Source organism: Anabrus simplex, chromosome 1 (genome assembly GCF_040414725.1).
Source record: "Anabrus simplex isolate iqAnaSimp1 chromosome 1, ASM4041472v1, whole genome shotgun sequence".
NCBI classification, from domain to species: Eukaryota; Metazoa; Arthropoda; class Insecta; order Orthoptera; family Tettigoniidae; genus Anabrus; species Anabrus simplex.
In genome coordinates this window covers 912,966,607-912,989,342 of record NC_090265.1, presented here as the reverse complement: position 1 = coordinate 912,989,342, position 22,736 = coordinate 912,966,607, and the positions used below count along the sequence as shown (strand labels likewise).

General features: G+C 38.0%; 1 protein-coding gene across 1 annotated transcript in view; it reads right to left on the bottom strand.

Annotated features, from left to right (window-relative positions):
* Positions 1–1,508: 1,508 nt before the first annotated feature.
* Positions 1,509–22,736, bottom strand: part of sbm (sobremesa) — a 336,672-nt gene continuing 315,444 nt past the window's right edge. Inside the window, exons 10-12 of the mRNA XM_067148406.2 lie at positions 21,627–21,776; positions 11,061–11,229; positions 1,509–1,808 (exon numbers count right to left, since the gene is read on the bottom strand). Of these exons, the coding sequence (XP_067004507.1) occupies positions 1,744–1,808; positions 11,061–11,229; positions 21,627–21,776 (384 nt within the window). The 3' untranslated portion in view covers positions 1,509–1,743. The remainder of the gene's footprint in view (positions 1,809–11,060; positions 11,230–21,626; positions 21,777–22,736) is intronic.

Here is a 22,736-nt window from a genome sequence, read left to right as displayed (position 1 = left end):
TTTAACTAATATTTCATTTTGTGTGTCTGATGTTTTTAATTCATTATATATGTCTTACTGAGGATGACCCAATGCCGGGTCGAAACATGTCTATGTCTGTGTAAAGTTTCGTCTTAATTGGACGTAAAATATTATAGTATTAACATAATTTTGTACAATTTTGTAAGAACTTCAACTGTCAATATGGATCTAACATGAGATTCATAGTCTTTAATGCTCGTATAGATCCATAGCATTGTATGAAATTACAAAGAATCCATTATGAGTTAGTCCTTTTCCTGCCATTCCCTCTCCCTTTCCATTATGAGTTAGTCCTTTTCCTGCCATTCCCTCTCCCTTTCACTTCTGTCTTACATCCATTTTCATCAGTGGTGTCCTCACCTCTTCGGTTTTACCAGTATGTGTATTTATTTGAAATAGTATTGCTCTCAAATGACAAATCAGTCTGACTTCCAGCACTTAAGCCTTGTTTCTTTAATTGCATATAGCATTATTTTAGAATATCCTTTAACTTCTATCTGTACTGGTTTGGTTCTAGAAACATGCATACATAATAAGATGAATTACATTTATTTAAAAATGGTATCTATTAAACACAAAAGAAAATAGTATTTCAAATTTTGATTTGCTGGAATAATGATATGTCAATGGATGAGTCCCTTTTGTGAGACTGTATTTCTTACGTCAGTATGTTGATGCACTTTCAGAAAAATAGATTACCCAGTGCCTCCCCTTATGGCTGACTATGGGCCTGGATGCCTCATTATTTATGTATGAATATTTATCCATTCTGTGGTAAATGTGACTTGGTTTCATTTATTAATTATATTTACATGATAAATATTCATAGATTTAAAATTATCCTGATAATGGATTTTGTAATGAGTTCATCAAATTTTTTAACAAAATTATAATGTCTATCTAAATACTTTGTGATCTTTATCACTAAGATATTGAATGTAAATCTCCTATCATACTCCCCTTTCTAAGGACGAGAGCAAACTTGCGCTTGCAGAACTCTCAACTTATCTATGAGAAATAAAACAATACAATGTCCTTATTGAAATAAAGTCTCATTTATGAAATGCATCTGTGTGATAAGTCACTGATTGTTAGATGAACATTTCTACCTCTAAAATCAACTGAAAGTTCCATTACATAAATCTTAAAATGTAAATGAACTACTTTAATCATGTCAGTATATACTCATATTCAAAAATGAAAGAAACTAATATTTGTCTTACTGCAAATTGACTACAATAGCCTCTAGGAACCAACAGTTATATCAAAATCGATGGGATACAAAAGATCTTCATCACAACAGTCTTATATATATAAAAAATGAATTAATGCAAATTGCAACAAATTAATAAATGACAATGAAATACTTCAGTTATGTTTCACTGTCTACAATCAAGCGCGTTCATTGGAATTTAATGTGTCATCACATATGCTTATAAGTATGAGCGTTAATTTTCTTTTGATGTTGAATAGTTGGTTGGACAACATTGAACACTGAATGACAACATCAATGTTTAACATTCAGGATTTTCTAGATGTTACTGCAAGTTTTCCTAAACATCAACATTTACAGTATGGTATATTGAGTATTTTTACTTTTACCAGCCAACAAGATCTATAGTTATGTTGTTTCTTCTAGGTCTAAGCAACCTAAGCTGATACCACAACATACAAATAGGATGGATTACATAGAGACAGATAGGGTCTTGGTAATGCTGGCTGCTAGTCGTACATGGAATTGGTTGGTGCCACTTCCAGGAGCAACTGCAGAAACACCGTTATGCTGTCTGTAACATAAGAATTTTATAAGAGTTTATAATAAATAGAGAATTATGCCGTCTAGATCAAACCTCCCCAACTATGACAGTAGAAGAACATGCCACAAAGTAAAACTAATGCATTAATAAGCTGCTGGTGAATCAGCCAGTATGGATATTATTCATTGTTGCCAGTGCTTGAAGTAGGATAAATAGAAGTGGCGAGATGGTTTAACCCCACCCCTCTCCCCTCTCTATATATACATACAGAGAGGGGTTGCCTGACGGAGGCGGTAAAGGCATCCTCTGTTCACCCGGAAGGCGTGGGTTTGGTTACAAACATTGACGCCGAACACTACACCTTTTCTCCCTTTGTTATAATGTAAATATTTTTAAACTTTTTATTTTCCTATGATTGCGTTAACTGTTTCTCCAGAGCACCACTGCCGAACTCTACTATGTTTATTTTAGGCATTGGTGCTGACTTTTCATCTATAAACCTATATGTTCAACCATCACTTTTGTACAACTATTTCCCATACTTAATTTTTGTAATTGTATTAATAATATGTATTAATTTGTACATGTCAACTACTAACCAGTTACCTGATTTTTTACCTTGAGGTGATATTTTGACTGATGATGCCCTCAATGAAGGGCGAAACATGTCTCAAGTGGAATCAATAATAAATTCCTAATTTATAAAATTTATATGTATTGAATAGGTGGAAAAGACAAACCTTTTAGCATCCTACATACCCGTCAGGAAGTCGAAAAATCTAAGGAATGAGATTTCCACTTCTGGAAGTGCATATGGTCCTGAGGTTCACTCAGACTACACCAAAAATGAGTACCAGGTTAATTCCTGGGGGCAAAGGTGGACGGTCATAGAGCTAACCACTCTACCCCATCAAGTGCCGAGGTTACGGGTAGTAGAAGCCTTTACCGTCCAAGGGCCTTCATGGTCTGTACAGAGATGACTTTGCTTTTATATATACAGAGTGATCAGATATGCTTTACTGTGATGCATACAGTGTTTTTCCTAAGGGCGAGCTTCCCATTCATTCTTCGCCGCATGCAGGAAGGGGATGGCCATTACATATTTTGTTTCCTGACCCTGCTTTGTGTGTGTGTGTATGTGCGTGCGCGTGCGTGCATCCTGCTAACTGACTTTCTTCACACTTCTTATGTCGCTGTCATCTTTCATCTGTTTCCCAAGTGTGTGCAAGTCTTTTTCTTTTCTAAAATCCGTTATTCATAAAGAGTATTATTGTTGGTGCATTTTCAACAACACAACGTGTCTTTGTGTATAATGTGTTAAGTCAACCAGCTCATGAAGTTCAAAGATGGCTTCAAGAAAAATTTCCAGGTGTAAACATTCCAAGTCGTAAACAGTTCATAATCTCTATAATAAACTTTTAAAAACTGGAAGAAAAATTTGATGACATTGGTTATCATTTTTAAAATTCTCCTAAAAATTCACTGTTGTCTCGCACAACAAATGGGAGTTTCATACGAGTCTGTGCAAAAGGCTACTAAATTATCTCACTTAAAGCCAGATAAAATATCTGTAGCACATGCTCTTCAACCAGATGACCCTGTACATAGGCACACATTTTGTGAGTTGTGTCTGGAAGATGTATGTAATGGACAAATAGACCCATATTTAAAATTCTGGCCTGGTTTCACCTCCATGGTTAGGTGTGTACACTAAAGAATTGTTACTGGAGTACTCTTAAACCTGCCTTCATACATAAAGTGCCCTTCCATGATGCAAAAATTGGTGTATGATGTGCCATCAGTGGTAAAAGAGTCACATGATCATTTTTTTTTAGAATATGATTGATTCTGTTACTTATATGAATACCATACTAACCTCCTTTTGCAGAGAATTAACTGACAGGGTATGTGGTTTTGCATCTTTTCAACAGTACTCTGCCACTGCTCACACTGCAAATAATTTCACAAGAGAAACTCAAAGTGTTTCCATAGAACAGAACTATTAGTTGGAATTTGTAGCCCCCCTTATTGCCATGATTTATCTGCTTGTGATTATTATCTCTGGGGTAAATTTAAAAATGCCATGTACAAGACGAACCCACACACTATATAAGAGCTGAAACATAGTATTCACCAGGAGATTGCTGGTATTCCTTAACGTGGACTACAGCAAGTGATGACTAATTTCCTAACGAGATGCTGAAAATGTGTGGTGAATGAAGGCAGGCAGTTTCAACACTTTTCATAACTTGGTTAGTAATGAACTCCGTCATTAACCGACCCTTGGTCATCTAGACAATATCAAATACCAGGGTCCCAGACATGCACATGGTGGTGGATTTATCATACTTTGACTTTTTGAAACAGATTTGCTATGAGCTTGAAATGTATTTTATTTTTCCACTGTCTATTAAGCATTCTGTGATATAAAAGAAATGTCAATATTTAAACAAACAAATTATGTTAAAAACTCCTGGAATGTTATTGTCACTATTGAAAAGCAGTGGGATATTTTGAATTGGTTTTTAAGAAGTAATGGGATGCTGTCCCAGTCCATTCTACCCTACTTCAAGCACTAATTGTAGTAGCTATTGAAACAGAAAGTTACTTGTAGGAGAAGGAGCCTATAAAGTTCATCAGGATGACTGTGTGGAAATAAATGTAGCACATTAAGTCAAGCCTTTAGAATTAATTTTTAATTCAATACTATTTCTTCTTCACCACTTCCTTCTGCCTCTCAGCATTGAGTCAATACAGAGAAGTTTCAGATGCAGTGTTGATAGTCTAAGGAAAGGAATGAAGTGGATTAGATCAATGGTATCTTGGACACTCAGCAAACTTTTATTTAACCATGAAGAATATCATTTATATTCTATGAAAAGATCATATTTATCTGGGCAGTTACTCAAAATTTTAAAATGATTTCTGGTTAAGTCTTCTGTTCTTGACCAGTATGTGAGAATCTGATTTCAGATTAGTCATGAAATTTTACCAAATGATAAAGCAGAGGTGTCCATCATTTTTATTGGACCTACTTTTGTAACAATCTAAGCAAAAAACATTTATTCATAGAAATGTATGCTCCCAAATGCAGAGGTTGTTTATAGCCTTTCTCTGGAAGCGAGGATACATTTGATTAACTTCATAAATACTCAACTCTTCTTTCAGAATTGTGCTATAAACCAGTTTGTTCTAGAGTACACAAAAAAAATATATATATAGATAACAGACTCGCTAAAGAACAGACATAAAATGTTTGAGTAAAATATAACAGTCATTAGTCTGTAACAATGTGTTTCTACACTCATGAGCAATTGAATCAGAGATAGGTGCCGTAGTGGGGAAATGGCACTGTGCTCGGCCTGGTGAATGTAATAGGAGGACGTGGCATATAAGAACAAGGACATCAGACCTCGTATGGGCTGTATGAGTAACAGTTGACTATAGAATGGCTAAGACATGAGATCTCAGCACATTTGACCTCGGCCAAATTGTTGGCACCTGACGTACGGACCACTCCATCTCTGAAGTCATATACGCACTGGGCTTTGCCACCTTATCAAGAGTGTATCGTGAGTACATGGATTCACCAAGGTCAACAATCATGGTGTATGACGCACTGATGACAGGGGTCGCCATCAGCTAGGTCGAATTGTAAGAGCAGATAGACGGGCCACAGTGTAGCAGATCACTTGTAAATTCAATGCTGGACAACAATAGTGTGTGAGCAGCCATACCATCCAGAACCATCTCTTTGTCATGGGGTACAGAAACAAGCATCCCACGAGGGTACCTCTCGTCAACACCCATCACAAGGCACAACGATTGACATGGGCAAAGAAATGCTGCCATTGGATGTGCAAAACATGTAAAAAGGTCGCATGAGTAGATGAGTCGTGGTAACATTTGGTACACATTGATGGCTGGGTACGAGTGCATCAACTACATGAGGCAATGGAATTCTCTTGCCAGCGGGGTACAGTTCAGGCCGGTAGTGGTGGGAAGTGTTCACATGGGATGAAATGGGACCCCTGGTACATCTGACAACATCCCTCACTGGCAAACTTTACATGAACCTGCTGTCAGATAATGTAGTGTTCACCTCCAGCACTGTGCAGACAACCTGTACCTACAGCAAAACAATGCTCCAGCCCATTGCTCCCAAACTGTGGCTGTCTGGTTCCATGAACACTCTATGGTGCAAAGATGCTTGCCCGCCCCCCCCCCCCCCCACCAGGATCTCAGTCCCATTGAGCACATCTGGGATGCTGTCGAGAGGGATGTGCATGCTCTCTATCCTGCTCTGACAAATCTTTGTGGATTATGGAAGGCTGTGCAGTGATCATGCATCAATGTGGCTCCCCCCCCCAATGCTTCCAGTGTCTCGCAGAGTCCATGTCATACCGCATTGCTGCTGTCATCAAGGCAAAAGGGTGTGCTACATGCTACTAGCCAGGTATCTCTAATTCAGTTGCTCATGAGTGTATTACTGTATGAAATTAAATAGAGGATAGTGAATAGATCTCATGCTTAACTTAACTAGAAAAGACAGGATTAGCACAGTAAATAGTAAATTATGGAAGTGAATTTTATCTTACACTAGCTATTGTACTTGCCAATGACTCTTTGCTTTTGTACAATTGCAGCAGTAGGGAGTGCCATCCAGTGGAGATGAATGGCAGCATATGAGACAGAACACACTTCAGCTAACAACAGTCAGTCACTCATGTTACTGCTGTCTAGTTTTAAGAGCTTTAGACATTGTAAGCCATCATATTTTGTTTTCTTCCACCTGAGCTATATTAGAGCATCCGGGACCTACAGTGTGTCGTGTACCGACCTCCCACGGACTTGAACCGGCGGACTGCCAGGTGGAAGGCAGCCGAGTCTAGAGCTCAAGGTGTTAGAGGAGATTAATTTAGTGTTAGAATGATGATCAAAGACAGGAGACACCTTGTAGCATTAAGGTAATTGAATAATAATTATAGGCAGATTTAGTTACTGTAAGAAAAAGGGAAACATTTCAAGAAGTTACATGTAGTGGAGAGAGCTTGCGAAGTGCGCTTACACAAGTGTTGACTAAGAGCGGGGACTTGTTGATCACAACAAGGTATTTACTGTGTATCGACAAACAGAGCTAGCATGCCAGCGGGCCAGGCGGTCCGCCCGAAACCGACAAAGGAACAAAGCCGAGTGCAAGGCCAATCAGGGTCAGTACAGATGCACTTAGGAAAACAAGGAAGGATGAGGACAAAGTGAGACAGAAGACAGTAGTGCCTAGGTAGCAGCACTTACTGTGACAACTATTGAGAATAGCCACTTGAGGGAGCCACTGACAAGATGATCAGTTTGGCAATACCCGTAAGACCCAACCCCTTGGTAGGAGGTAGAACTTTGAGTTCAGGAGCGGAGATATAACCCCTGGCCAAGATGGCGCGGGGCCTTCTTCCAGCTAGTAGTTTGTACTTGTCAGAACGATATTCTTTTCGAGCATAGCCCAAGTGCCGTAGGGCAAGATTCAGATAGACGCGTAGTAGAACAGTAGGCGCGTGGAACAAGCTCGCTCTCTCTACAGATCATTACATTCAGACTTGGAAATATACTGTACATAGTAGTTGTAGTTGTCCTCAGTAATAAAGGACAGGTAAATAAGTTCATCTTTTATTTCGGGAGTTGCGGGACGAGTCATACCTATAAATTACCTCCCTACATTCCGCTCGGCAGGACAGGTAATACTAATACATCCAAGTGCCTGGTGACCAACCTACAAGATCGTCTCACAGGACAGGTAAGTCACGACAAGTGTTTCCCCTCATTCTTTCCAGTAGTTATCTCCATTATCTTCCTGATTAAAAGAAGCAAATGTTCAATGATAAATTAATCTGGTTCCTAATTCCCCACCCCAAAAATTAATATTTGCCCTAATTTGTTCTCTTGAATTCCAACTTTACCTTTATATTATAATCTTTCCCACCATTAAACACTCCACGCAAGCTTTTTAACCTACTAATCTCATTCCATGCCAACTTTCCACTGACAGCTTGGGGCATAGTTTCAAAATATCAGCAAGAAATTATTTTAAACTCTCGTTATAGCACCCCATCTTCCTCCTTTGAATATTGTAAGGTCAATTGGCCCAGCATCTAAGGTAACACCTTTGTAAAATATGTACCGAATTTCATGAAAATATGCTGTTTTCACTTAATCCTCAAACAAACAATCATACATGCTTAAAGTAGAAGCCCTGTATAATGGTGTCTGATACACTGCAAATTTGGATTTAACACAGAAAAGATTATGTCCTCCCAAAATTTTACAGGATTAATTTATTAGTGACATTCTCATTTTTGGAAGTCTGCTTAAGATGGGAAACCATGGAATACCACTTTCAAGATGGCCAATATGGGGTTAGAATGCACTTTCTTTTGAAGTCTAGGTATGCATACAGTAGTTCTAGACAGTACATTAACACCCTGAGCTAATGCTGTAGCTCAGCAATTGATTATGTGTAGGCCCCAGCCAGCAAGAAACAGTATAGTACCTATTAAGGTCTTAGGCTTGGGGGATGGACCGCACTCCTGGGATATCACAGAGGCAACTGGAAACAAACAATTTACAGCATTTACATTTTTAAGAATTCTTTCCAAGGCAAGGAACAGTGTTCATAGAACCACCCAACAAAGCTCTTCCTCACCTCCTCTCCTATCAATAAGTATAGAGCTATGGGCCGATGACCCAGATGTTAGACTTCTTTACACAACAAGCACCATCATCAGTATAGGACCATAGTACAGTATCGTCATGTATAGTGTTGAATTCACTGCATGTGTGTGATGTAGCGGAAAAGGAAATCATATTCTGTGAGTGAAAAACTCAAAAATAATTGGTCGTATGAAGAATGAGGAATCAATGGTGAGTTTATTATGAGAGTTGTATGTAGTAATATTATTTTCTGTCATCCCACATTGTAATTTGTCCCTGTACAGGCCACCTTCCAATATACCGCAGTTAAGCTATAATGAGGGGACGAAGTATTTCCCGTATCAACCATGTTATGTTGAGCTTCTACTGTACATACAGATAAGACGGATAGAAATAAATTAAGCCAGTGGTTGCTTGCTTTGTCTTCTTGGAAAAGTTTTAAAATCAAACAAAATGATAATTTTCATGATGTACAGACAAACTGTAAATGTTATGTATAGGGATTGTGTGGGAGCATGGTATGTTAACAAGATGACCATGTAACACTGGTAATGAGAAAAGATAATGATAAATTATTATAGTTAGTTATCAAGATAATATCAAGAGGTAAAGAGAGACAATGGTCCTAGATCAGTGACATTGCTAAAATCTTGGAAACATGAGTGAATAAAGGGTACTAGATGCTCTCAAGAAGCAAGAATTATCTTCTTTCTTGCTATTTTCTCTTTTGAAACATTCATAGATTTTCAATACACTGTGGTAAAATGAGTATGCATTTGCCTGAAATTATTCTAGAAAAATGATGAGAGAGAGTTCTTTAAAACTGGAGATTGATGACTCTATGAGAAAAACATATAAGTTATGAACATTATCAGTAATGTTCTGACTATATTATATTGTGTGATCTCATCCACCAGCTATCAGGGTTAGAAAATGTAGGTGTTAAGCAGAAATTTCCGTCAATATTATGTTATGAATAGAATACATATGAAAAGTTTTATCAATCAGTTACCAGTGAGCTGCATTTAAGGCTGTTGCTCAGTTGTTTGCCTGCATTCTTCTTTAATGATTTCAAATAAGTTGAAAATTAATTGAACATCTCCTTACTCCCAAGTCTTCCCAGTCTAAAGTTGACAGCATTTTCATAACACTACTCATTTGTTGGAAACTACCCAAAACAAATCGTGCTGCTTTCCTTTGGATCGTTTCCAGTTCTCGAATCCCATACACTGGAACCATGCCATGACTGGGATCTTACCAGTGAATTTTACACCTTCTTCTTTACATCCTTGCTACAACCCCTAAATACCATCATAACTAAGGTTCGGATGTTAATGAAAAGTCATATTATTTTCTGAGGTCATTTTACCTGAAATCTGAAAAATAATTGTGAATGATGGATCCCTGACCCTATTTAAAGCAATTTGATGCATATAAATGCATATTTTGACTATTTTTATTGCTTTGGTCATATTCTGCTCATTTTAGTGATATAAGGTCGTATTTGGTCATATTTTAAGAATTTTTGTTATTTTTCTTCTTTCTTTTCACAAAACAGATAGGTAACAGGTTTAAAAGACACGATTCCAAAAAAAAAAAAAGAAAGAGGTAATGTACGAACCTACTTCAACAGATATTAAAAAGCATGTTAATACTTTGGTTTTTGTTCCTTTTTTTTTATTTTTTATTTTTTATTTTTTTTTAGGAAAATGGAATGAGGACTGCACCTCTGGGCTGATAATGAATGTATAAAGTTTTAACGTACCAACTGTAGCTCTGTCAATTTGCATGATTAAATGTTTCTGCTGTATTATCGCTTATCACTTCTTGACACGTTTAATGTTAGTAAACCGAGCTCGATAGCTGCAGTTGCTTAAGTGCAGCCAGTATCCAGTATTCGGGAGATAGTAGGTTTGAACCCCATTGTCGGCAGCCCTGAAAATGGTTTTCCGTGGTTTCCCATTTTCACACCAGGCAAATGCTGGGGCTGTACCTTAATTAAGGCCATGGCCGCCTCCTTCCCACTCCTAGCCCTTCCCTGTCTCATCGTCGCCATAAGACCTATCTGTGTCGGTGCGACATAAAGCAACTACCAAAAAAAAATAAAAATAATAATAATGTTAGTAACACTCCAGAACTTACTATCTATCCCTAAAATGCTTAAGTCATATTTGACATTTTTTGGGTCATTTTTAGGTAAGTCTTAGGGCATATTTGCTTGCATATTTTGTGCTTCTTCAGGTATAAACTTCCAAACCCTACTGATAACCATATGATGAGATCTGTAACCTTCATTTACAACTTCATTAATGTGGTTACCCTAATGAAGATCTTTCCTTATGTTAACACCTAGGTACTTAAAAGTGATCCCCATGATGTACTTTCACCATTTTAGGTTTTTAGCTCATAGGAAGTTCATAAAAATCCTGGATGCCATACTGATGAACTTATATATAGAGAGATTTGTACTGTTTGTACTGTTTAGCCCAGGTAACAAAATTCCCTTTTTGTGTTAGTGAAATATTTGCTCGGTGTGGTTGTATGATTAATTTTTATGTCAGTTGCACTGATTCTACTTACCCATTGCTGTGGGCACTATATTATAGTGCACAAATGGCACATAAAATATAAGTCCAGCAACTATGAAGACGCAAGCATACAGGTACTCAATCTGTGGCTCATCTATGATGGGTGCAATTATCAGGTACACGGAGATCACCAAAACCACAACAGGAATGATTATCGGCACCTTGAACAATAGAACCAAATATATTATCAGATCTTAAAACTGCTTCATAATAAGATGTGTTACCCTGTAACACTAAGGTATAACTTTTAGTTTAGTTATCTAATTATAAATTAGTTATTAATTACTGTACTTATTTCCATTTCATACACAATCTTTTAAACATACTACTGGTACCACATTTTTCTGCTAAGGTGCAATGTTCATATGTTGCTGTTTCTATCTTTTTTAAATTCACAAATAATTTACTTGACATATCATCTTAATTATCAGATATTTAAATAAAGTATACACACATGTACAATATTTAACTGTAACCAACTTTGTTAGATGTAAGAGAAGGTCATTTGGCCTTAATTTTTCTTTCTTTCTTTCTTTCTTTCTTTCTTTCTTAATCCATTTACCCTCCAGGGTTAGTTTTCTCTTGGGCCCAGCGAGGGATCCCAACTATACCGCCTCAAGAACAGTGTCTTAGAGTATGAGACTTTGGGTCAGGGAGGAGGACCAGTAAGTCTCCCAGGCAGCCTCACATGCTATGCTGAACAGGGGCCTTGTGTGGGGATCATTTTAATCTTTCTATATATATATAAAAGTCATTGTATGTATGTGGGTGGGTGAGTGGGTGGGTTTGTACCACATCTCCTCCCAAACCATTGGAGCGATTTCAACCAAATTTGATACACTTATGACTTGGTATCAGGAGACAAACCGCGTAGGGGTAAGACATCCCAAACACCCCTGGGGGCGGGGGGGGGGGGGGGGCGAGGGGGGTCATATATAAAAATAAATTAAAATAGTGTCGAATCCATACTTTTCGGGGTCGCTGAGATGAATAGTGACACTCCAATTTTTTTTAAGTCCAAGTTCAGCGCCCCTTTGTGGTGGGGGCGAGGGGGGAGTGATATATACAAATAATCGAAAATAATGTCGAATACATAGTTTTCGGGGTCGCCAAAGTGAATAGCGATACTCCGGATTTTCAGTATCAGGAGACAAACCACGTGGGGGTAAGACACGCCAGGAACCCTTAGGGGCGGGGTGCGAGGGGGGTCATAAATACAAATAAACGAAAATAGTGTCGAATCCATACTTTTCGGGGTCGCTGAGATGAATAGTGACACTCCGATATTTTTAAATGTTCCAAGTTCAGCCCCCTTTGGGGTGGGGGCGAGGGGGGAGTGATATATACAAATAATCGAAAATAGTGTCAAATACATAGTTTTCGGGGTTGCCAAAGTGAATAGCGACACTCCGGATTTTTGGTATCAGGAGACAAACCACGTGGGGGTAAGACACCCCAGGAAACCTTAGCGGCGTGGGGGGGGGGGCGAGGGGTGTCATATATAAAAATAAATGAAAATAGTTTCGAATCCATACTTTTTTGGGGTCGCTGAGATGAATAGTGAAGCTCCAATTTTTTTAAAGTCCAAGTTCAGCCCCTTTGGGGTGGGGGCGAGGGGGGAGTGATATATATAAATAATCGAAAATAATGCCAAAGTGAATACCGACACTCCGGATTTTTGGTATCAGGAGACAAACCGCGTGGGGGTAAGACATCCCAAACACCCCTGGGGGCGAGGGGGATCATATATAAAAATAAATGAAAATAGTGTCGAATCCATACTTTTCGGGGTCGCTGAGATGAATAGTGACACTTCAATTTTTTTTAAAGTCCAAGTTCAGCCCCTTTGGGGTGGGGGCGAGGGGGGAGTGATATATACAAATAATCGAAAATAATGTCGAATACATAGTTTTCGGGGTCGCCAAAGTGAATAGCGACACTCAGGATTTTCAGTATCAGGAGACAAACCACGTGGGGGTAAGACACACCAGGAACCCTTAGCGGCGGGGGTGAGGGGGGTCATATATAAAAATACGAAAATAGTGTCGAATCCATACTTTTCGGGGTCGCTGAGATGAATAGTGACACTCCAATTTTTTTTAAAGTCCAAGTTCAGCCCCTTTGGGGTGGGGGCGAGGGGAGAGTGATATATACACATAATCGAAAATAGTGTCGAATACATAGTTTTCGGGGTCGCCAAAGTGAATAGCGACAATCCGGATTTTCAGTATCAGGAGACAAACCACGTGGGTGTAAGACACGATAGGAACCCTTATGGGCAGGGGGCAAGGGGGGTCATATATAAAAATAAACGAAAATAGAGTCGAATCCATACTTTTCAGGGTCGCTTAGATGAACAGTGACATCTCGGGAAATTCTTAATTTAAAGTTCAGCCCCCTTTAGGGTGGGGGCAAGGGGGGTGATATATAAAAATAATCGTAATTAGTGTCGAATCCACAGTTTTTAGGGTCGCTGAGGTGAATAGTGGCACTCTGGACTTTTAAAGTACAAATTAAGGCCCCTTTTGTAGTGAGTGGTTAGGAAGGGAGTTAGATATAAAATAATCGAAAATAATGTCACATCCATGGTTTTAGGTGTCGATTAAATGAGGAGTGACACTCCGGTTGTCGTTTAAGTCCAAGTTGATCCCCAATTGCCAGGCGGGTGAGAAGGAGTCAAGAACAGAAAATATCCAAATGACCGAGATTAAGGATGTTTTTGTACATTCCAGTATAACTGTCAGCAGAACTTAATGCAAATATTACCTAATACCTGAAAAAAATACTAAGGGGGAAAGACCCCTTGAAGCCTTAGATAAGGGTACGAAATGTAATTAAGACTGAAAATGCACGATATTAGTGTTGAATCCATACGTTTCGGGACTACGGGAACAATTTCAAACAAACTTGGTCACTTATGACTTATTATCAGGAGACAAAGTGCGTGGAGGTATGACAACCCTAGCACACCTACGACGGGATGAGATGTAGAAATAATCGAAAATAGTGTCGAATCCATTCTTTTCGGGGTCGCTGAGATGAATAGTAACGCTCCAATTATTTTAGAAGTCAAAATTCTGCCTCCTTTCGCATAGCGGTGAGAAAAAGTGAAAAACAAAATTTCAAAAATGACCGAGAGAATGGACGCATGTGTGTATACTGGACCTACTGTCTGGAGAAATATACCCTAGGGGTAAGAGACTCCTAGCCTCTAAAGTAGGGGCGAAATGTAAATATTAACCAAAATGACCGAAATTTCTGTCTAATCCATAGTTTTCGGGGTCGCTGAGATGAACTGTAACACTCTGGATGCCGTTTAAGATAAAGCTCAGTCCTACTCGGCAGGCGGATGAGAACTGGCAAAAAATTGAAAACGTCCAAAGGGACAGAGTTTAAGGATGTGTGTATGTTTTAGCATATCTCTCAATCAAACTTGGTATACACATGACTTACTATACAGAAAACATTACTGTGGAGGTCAGATACACCTAGCCCCCGTTGGTGTTGGGGAATGAGAGGAGCTGACGTGCAAAAATAAGGAAAATAACCAATATTAATGTCGAAATCCATTGTTTATGTGTCGCTGATATGACCTGTGATGCTGTGGATAGCGTTTAAGTCGACGTTCAGCCTCCATCGAGGCAGGAGCTGAGAAGGGCTTAAAAGTAAATAGTATAAAATGACCGAGATTAGTGTTTACTCGATAATTAAATAATCTAAAACTTGAAGTCAGATACATCTAAATAACTATAAAACTACATGATAAGTCGTAAAATCAACATCTCAAAAAGAATTCTATAAGCATTCACTTCACACTCAACTAACTGGTAATACAAATATTAAAAGTTAACATTCAAAAACTATCCGGGCAACGCCGGGTACTACAGCTAGTTATGTTATAAAGTATACACACATATACAGTACTTAATTGTAACCAACTTGGTTAGATGTAAGAGAAGGTCATTTGACCTTAATCTTTTTTTTTTTCTTTCTTTCTTTCTTTCTTTCTGTAGAAGTAGGAAGGAAGGAAGAGAGAAGGAAGTTGCCGTGGCCTTATGGTTGGTACCATCACAGCATTTGCCTGGAGGAGAAATGGGAAACCACTTCGAGAATAGCTGAGGAGGGAATCGAACCCCCCTCTACTCAGTTGACCTCCTGAGCCTGAGTGAACCCCGTTCCAGCCCTCGTACCACTTTTCAAATTTTGTGGCAGTGTCGAGAATCAAACCAGGGCCCCCGGGGGTGGCAGCTTATCACACTAACCACTACACCACAAAGGCGGATGACCTTAATTTTACCAGGGTATGTATGTATATAAAGATAGATTAATTTTATGAATGAAAGAAATATCTTTGACCGGGTGAGTTGGCCTTGCGGTCAGGGGTGCACGGCTGTGAGCTTGCATCTGGGAGATAGTGGGTTTGAACTTCGCTGTCAGCAGCCCTGAAGATGGCTTTCCATGGTTTCCCATTTTCACACCAGTCAAATGCTGGGGCTGTACCTTGATTAAGGCTATGGCCGCTTCCTTCCAACTCCTAGGCCTTTCCTATCCCATCGTCGCCATAAGACCTATCTGTGTCGGTGCGACGTGAAGCCACTAACAAAAAAAAAGTTCTTCTCTTCTATTTGTAATAAATTTAGCTGCAGGTTTTGATATTATCATCCTCAGAAGGATTCCAGTTTCTTCATTCAGTCAATCAAAATATTAGGCCTAGGTTTCAGTAAAAATAGTCAAACAAAATCAGAATATAGTGAATACAACAAACTTAACAAAGATAAAAAGAATAGAGAGGAGCAAATTTACCTTGACAATAATATTTACTGAAATAAAATCACATCCATCAACATATGGCTCACTTCCATGCATGTGGATAACTGTAGAAACACATACAGACCACACAGGAACTATTTTTCATCCCCACCAGTTATGGTGCTCCCATATAATCTTTTTTACAAGTTTTTCTATTAAAACAAAATGTCTAAAATGATAGACCTCGTTACAAGATTCAATAAGATAATAAATAATTGAAATAATTGGTAAACATAAAAGTACCCTTTGTAGCATAATGCACTATGATACAGTCTATAGGTAATAGAAAAAATTTCCATCCTAATTCATTGCTACTTGCAGCGTCAAAACAAAATAATTTTAATGTATTCACTACAGGAAAATTCTGGGACATATTTATTGAACATTTATCCCAATCCTTTGTCAAGAAAATATAGCTTTATGCTGACACATCAAATATGTTAACCTAAGTTATAAGGTATGTTATCTTAAAAAGAGGAAATGTTTGTGAAATTCTTACTGCTGGTGCTGCAAGTCACGTGGTCTTAACTACCATGTGCATTTTAGATATGATGCCACTTGGGCTGCCTGCATGTCAATTTTAATGTTCTGTTTTACTCTACCAGATGGCAGAGAAACTAGAGCTTTGTTGGGCAATGTGCAGCTGAGTTTTAATTCATTTTGTTGTGTATTTACAGACCAAATTTCACCAGATATCTTTTACATGCCAACATCATATGATATGGAGTGCCATGCTCTTAAAAAATTTGACTGCCAGTACCTCTGCCAAGTTTGAACCCACGATTGTGGGCTCCAGAGTCTAAAACTTTAGTACTGAATAATTGTGCATAATATTATGTATAATGCTAGCAATTACCTGCGGCTTCGCTCGCGTGGATTTCGTAATTTGTTCAAAGTAATCATTCCTCGGCATTGTACTAAGACATTATCTGAAAATCCCTAAAGTATAAAAACTCTCCCAAAAATTGAGATTCATTTACCCCAGAAATTCTTTGTAAACCATGTTTGTGGTATTACATTTTGGGGCTAAGACGACCATGTGACGTAGAACTGTACATGTGAGAAAGTCTTCTCTCAAGTCGAAAAAATAAATACATGTTTCTTTATTTTTAAAGGAGATTCCAAATACCTATTCCCACATCCTCAGTTTTTGAGATATACATAAGTATCCCCATAAAAAGAATTCAACCCCGTGATCAGTCCTTCCCCCACCCCCACCCCCACCCCCCATTTAAGTGTATTTTCCGAAAACAAAAATACGTGTTTCTTTATTTTTAAAGGAGATTCCAAATAGCAATTTTCATGTCCGTAACATCTTCAGTTTTTAAGATATAAGTATCTTTATTAAAAATAATTAAACTATTTTTCACTTATTTTTAACCCCCGTTAAGTGCCTTCTCCGAAAACAAAAAGGTACATGTTCCTGTATTTATAAAGGACTTTCCAAATACCAAGTTTCTTGTCTCTAACATGTTAAGTTTTTGACATATAATGTAGATATACTGGTACTCATTTTAAAAATTCACCCGCTTTTCCAATTCATTTCAGCCCCTTAACTGGATTTCCAAAAACAATAAAATACGTGTTTCATTATTTTTAAAGAAGATTCCAAATACTAGTTTTCATGTCTGTATGTCTGTAACACCTTCAGTTTTTTGAGATAAATGTATACTCATAAAAATAATTCAACTTCTTGTTCTTCTTCTTCTTCTCCTTCCTTCCACCCCTCTCCCACCTTAAGGACTTTCCCAAAACAAAAAAAATATGTGTTTCTTTATTTTGAAAGGAAATTCAAAATACCAACTTTCACGTCTGTAACAGCTTCAGTTTTTAAGATAAAGTATCCTCATAAACATATTTCAACTCCTTATTTACTTATTTTCAACCCCACACCCCTTACGTTGATTTTCTGAAAGAAAAAAAATGTGTGTTTCTTTATTTTTAAAGGAGATTCCAAATACCAATTTTCACGTCTTTAGTTTTTGAGATATAAGTATCCTCATACAAAGAATTCAACTAAGTTTTCAATTCATTCCCCCCCTTAAGTGGATTTTCCGAAGATAAAAGAACACAGGTTACTTTAATTTGAAAGAAGATTCCAAATACAAATGTTCATGCCTCTAACATCTACAGCTTTGAGATATAAGTATCCTCATAAATTCAAATCCTTTTTCACCCCAGCCCATTAAGTTGATTCCCCAACCCCCTCCAAAAATGCCAGTTTCTTTTTTAAAGGAGATTCCAAATACAAATTTTCACGTGTGTAACATCTTTACTTTTTGAGATATAAGTATCCTCATACAAAGAATTCAACTAATTTTTCAATTAATTCACCCCCTTAAGTAAGTGGATTTTCCAAAGACAAAAGATTATGTGTTTCTTTACTTTGAAAGAAAATTCTAAATACAAATTTTCATGTCTGTAACATCTCAGTTTTTGAGATATAAGTATCCTCATGAAAAGAATTGAACTCTTTCACTCCACCCCTGCCCATTAAGTTGGTTTCACCCCACCCAAAAGTGTGTTTATTTTTCAAGGAGATTCCAAATACCAATTTGCACGTCTGTAATATTCAGGTTCGATATATAAGTTTCTCCAGAAAAAGAATTTTTTTTTTTCACTTCATTTCACACTCCCCACTTAAGTGAATTTTCCAAAAATAAACAGAACCTGTTTCTTTAAAAGAACTTCCAAATATGAATATCACGACTGTAAAATCTTCAGTTTTCGAGATATATGTATCCTCGTAAAAGGAAATCATCTGCGTTCTCTTCCCCCACCCCCACCCTACCAAGTTGATTCCCCCCCAAAATGTGAGTTTCTTTACTTTTAAAGGAGATTCCAAATACCAGTTTTCATATTTGTAACATCTTTGGATTTTTTTTGGTATCCGTGGTGTAGGGGTAGCGTGCCTGCCCCTTACCCGGAGGCCTCGGGTTCAATTCCTGGCCAGGTCAGGGATTTTTACCTGGACCTGCGGGCTGGTTCGAGGTCCACTCAGCCTACGTTATTAGAATTGAGGAGCTATCTGACGGTGAGGTAGCGGCCCCGGTCTAGAAAGCCAAGGATAACGGCCAAGAGGATTTGTTGTGCTGACCACATGACACCTTGTAATCTGCAGGTCTTCGGGATGAGCAGCGGTCGCTTGGTAGGCCAAGGCCCTTCAAGGGCTGTAGTGTCATGGGGTTTGGTTTTTTTTTATATTCATACAAATAATTCAACTAACTTTTTAACTCTCTCTCACACACACACACACACACACACACACACACAGAGTTAAAGGTTTTTCCGAATTTCATGTCTGCAACATGTTAAGGTTTTGAGATATACTGTAGATATGCTAATTTTAAAAATTCACCCCCTTTTTCAGTTCCCCTTAAGTGGATTTTCCAAAAAAAAAAAAATTTTTCTTTACTGTTAAAGGAAATTCCAAATACTAGTTTTCAAATCTGTAATATGTTACCTGTCTGAGATAATTTGCAGCTATAGTCTTTTTAAAAATTCACCCTGTTTGTCACTCCTATTCACCCCCTATTCATCAGATTATCCCAAAACACAAAAATACGTGGTACTTTATTTTCAATTCCGAATACCAATTTTTATGTCTGTAAACTTTTAAGTTTTTGAGATACAGATATCCTCATTTTAAAAATTTACCCCCCTTTTTACCCCTGTAGCTCTGGAATATCCAAAAATCCTCCCTTAGTGAGCACCTATACCCAAATATAAATGTATCCCCAAAATTTCATTTCTTCATGTCCAGTAGTTTTGGCTCGGTGGTCAGTCGGTCGGTCGGTCGCCAATAACTATGTATTACTGGGTTGTATTACTGAACATTTTGAATTTTATAGAATTTTTGGAAAATGAACAATATAGTATTGTAGCTATTTACATTATTACTCATGTGATGGGTAAATAATGTAAATAGGCCTAATACTTTTAATTTCTAGTTTCATTTCTGAAATATATGTATTATAAGAAAATAGGCTTTCCACCATCTCATCAGGCACTGAACAAACTAATCTCCTTGATATACCACAGCCTAATTTTAACATAGGTGTAGCAAATGTCTCCTAACAAGTACAAGGTAAGCCAAGATAAACTGAACCTGACACGAAGACGATATGCACTGTAGCAATACGCAATGATAATATTTCATTTTACATGTAGGGAGCTGTGAATGATGGATATTGATATTGACCTGACCTTAATCTTGAATGGAAAGAGGGAGAGGTGCACCTGTGAAGGAAACAATCAAGGTAAAGGTAATCATCAATGTAGACACAGAAATGCAGCTGACAAAGGAGATCAGGATATTCATTGTAAAGGAATATTACTCACAGGCAGATCAGTAAAAGGAGTGTAAGAAACATTCCATATCAAATTCAACAGGAATCCACCTGCCAAGTCATCCACACATGAAATCATAAAGAAGTTTGAGGCAACAAGGTCCGTGATAGGTAAGAAGCATGAATATCTGTGTTTGAGAAGGACCAAGATGCAGAAGGAAGATATTCACCAGTAGATGTTGAAGAGCCCCATTAAGTCTACATGGCATCTTTCACAGCAGGCGGAAGTGTTGCGAACAACATGTAAGTGCATCCTGAAGAAACTTAACCTGAAGACGTACAAGATCATGGCTTTGTAACAGTTAAAACCTGCAGACCATGCTAGATGTACAGTGCTGCACATGGCTACAGCAGGAAATTGAAAGTGTTTTTACTTGATCCAAATCTCAATTTCATAATGGACGAAGCATGGTTTCACCACAGTGGCTGCATTAATTTGCAAAATGCATGGTATTGGTCAGTCAAAAACCCACAACAAGTATCTGAGCTACTGCTGCACGATGCAGAGATTGGAGTGTGATGAACTGTGTCGGCAATGAGAATCATTGACTCATTGGAACAGTTTTCTTTGAAGACACAGTGAACTCAGTGCATTTCTTTGACAACATCTTTGAGCCCTTCATACATCAACTGATGCCAAACAAATGAGATTTCACATATTTCCAGCAGGACGGCGTAACAGCATGCATAACACATGCTCCCTTGGAAGCTGTGCATTCTGTTTTCACACCTGACAGAACAGTCTCAAAAGATCTGTGGCCTCCATGGTCTCGTGACCTATCCATTTGGAATTTTTATGTGTGGGGCAAACTGAAGGTCAAAGTGTACCACAACAATCCTTGAACTATTGATGCCCATCATTGCCATAATTCAACGGAACAAGTTACAGCAATTTGCATGGAACAAGATCCATGGGGCCACCCTGTGTCTGGACCATGGTGGCCAACATTTCCAACAGTACATGGAGAGACAGAGAAATGCATGTGAGTAGGCTTCTGCCTTTCATTTACCTGTATAAGAAAGGTAAATAATATAGCCTTGCTGGTCATATGTTCAATACTTGGTTTGGGTTTTGTTTATCTTGGCCCTCCCTGTATGTTATACCGAACTTTTAGTATTTACAGCTTAGGCTCAGGAGGCCAGTGCTTCTTCTGTGAGAGCCATTCAGCCAACTTGTCACAGGGTTGGTCTAGCCATCTGACTCCCAACACAAATGTCCTAGGTTCAAATTTTAGTGAATTCAGATAGGATTTTCAATAGGACCAGCATGTAGTGACAAGAAGGGTTCCAGCCTGAAGAGATCCCCAGCCAGTCTCCTAAAAACTCAGGTGCTTCACCAACCTCACATAAATGTGGGAAGGTGTCATTGGAAAAAGAAAAATACAATAATCATAGCATACCTTATAGGGCCGTGGTGCGTTGGGTTTGGTGTACCGCATCACAATCAGAGCTAACATGGAACCTCCATAGAAGATCCAAGCCGTGAAACTGAAGAAGTCTATCAGAGAGTCAATACTGCCTGACAGAACCATAGCCACTGCTATTAGAGACTGTAAAAAATAAATAAAGCACACAATGAAGATGGAGATTATCACTTATGCTTTATGAACTCGGCTCCTGAAAATCTGAAACATAAATCTGTTAGTCTCGCAAGTGGTCCTAGTTCAGAGATTCCTCTCAAGCAGACTCCTGTTTCTCCATTTCAACTGCCAGCTGTAGGGTCAGTACATCTGAAAGGTGAAAAATAACAGTTTTAATTTCAAAACTGACTGTGCAGACATTAGCTGTGAATTCCTAAAAGACAGGAAAAACTCTCCTAATGTAGAATGTTCCTGAAAAGTACTGTAGGCTTTTGGGAAGGAAAAATGGTAATGATAATATCAGTTCAAATGTGTATGGAACATATGAACTGATGGATATGGTTGGAATGGCCATTGTAGGATGGCTCTGAATCCAAGGAGGATACCAAGGGTTTGACTAACTTCCCCAGCAGATGCTGGAATTCCTAGCTACTTCACTTCAAATTTGATTTACTTATGTGTTTGATGATAGTTATTTAGATATAGTATAGATAGGTATCTATACTCTTCTACAAATGTTTTGGTAGATATGTTGTTTGTGATTAATTTGTTTTGTTCTCAAAATGAATTTCTTTTATAGCACTTTCAAAATAACTCCAACTGATTTCCAGTGTTGGAGGTATGATATATTTAACAATTGGGATGTATTCAATATTTATCACAATCAGTCTCTTAATCCAGATTTCAATTTCACACTGCTTTCATATATGTAATTGACCAGAATTCCTATTACGGTACTGTATCTTCATGAAGCTCGAAACGAAATAAAGGTATTAAAAGCACATCCATTCAAATGTGACTAATAATCTGAATTTTAAAATATAAATTTAGGATTTAGATGATACCGGTGATAATCAATTCAATATCATCCTTCTAAACTTGCATTTCTCTTTTACTTCAATAATATCTCTCAATAGTTATTTTTATTCA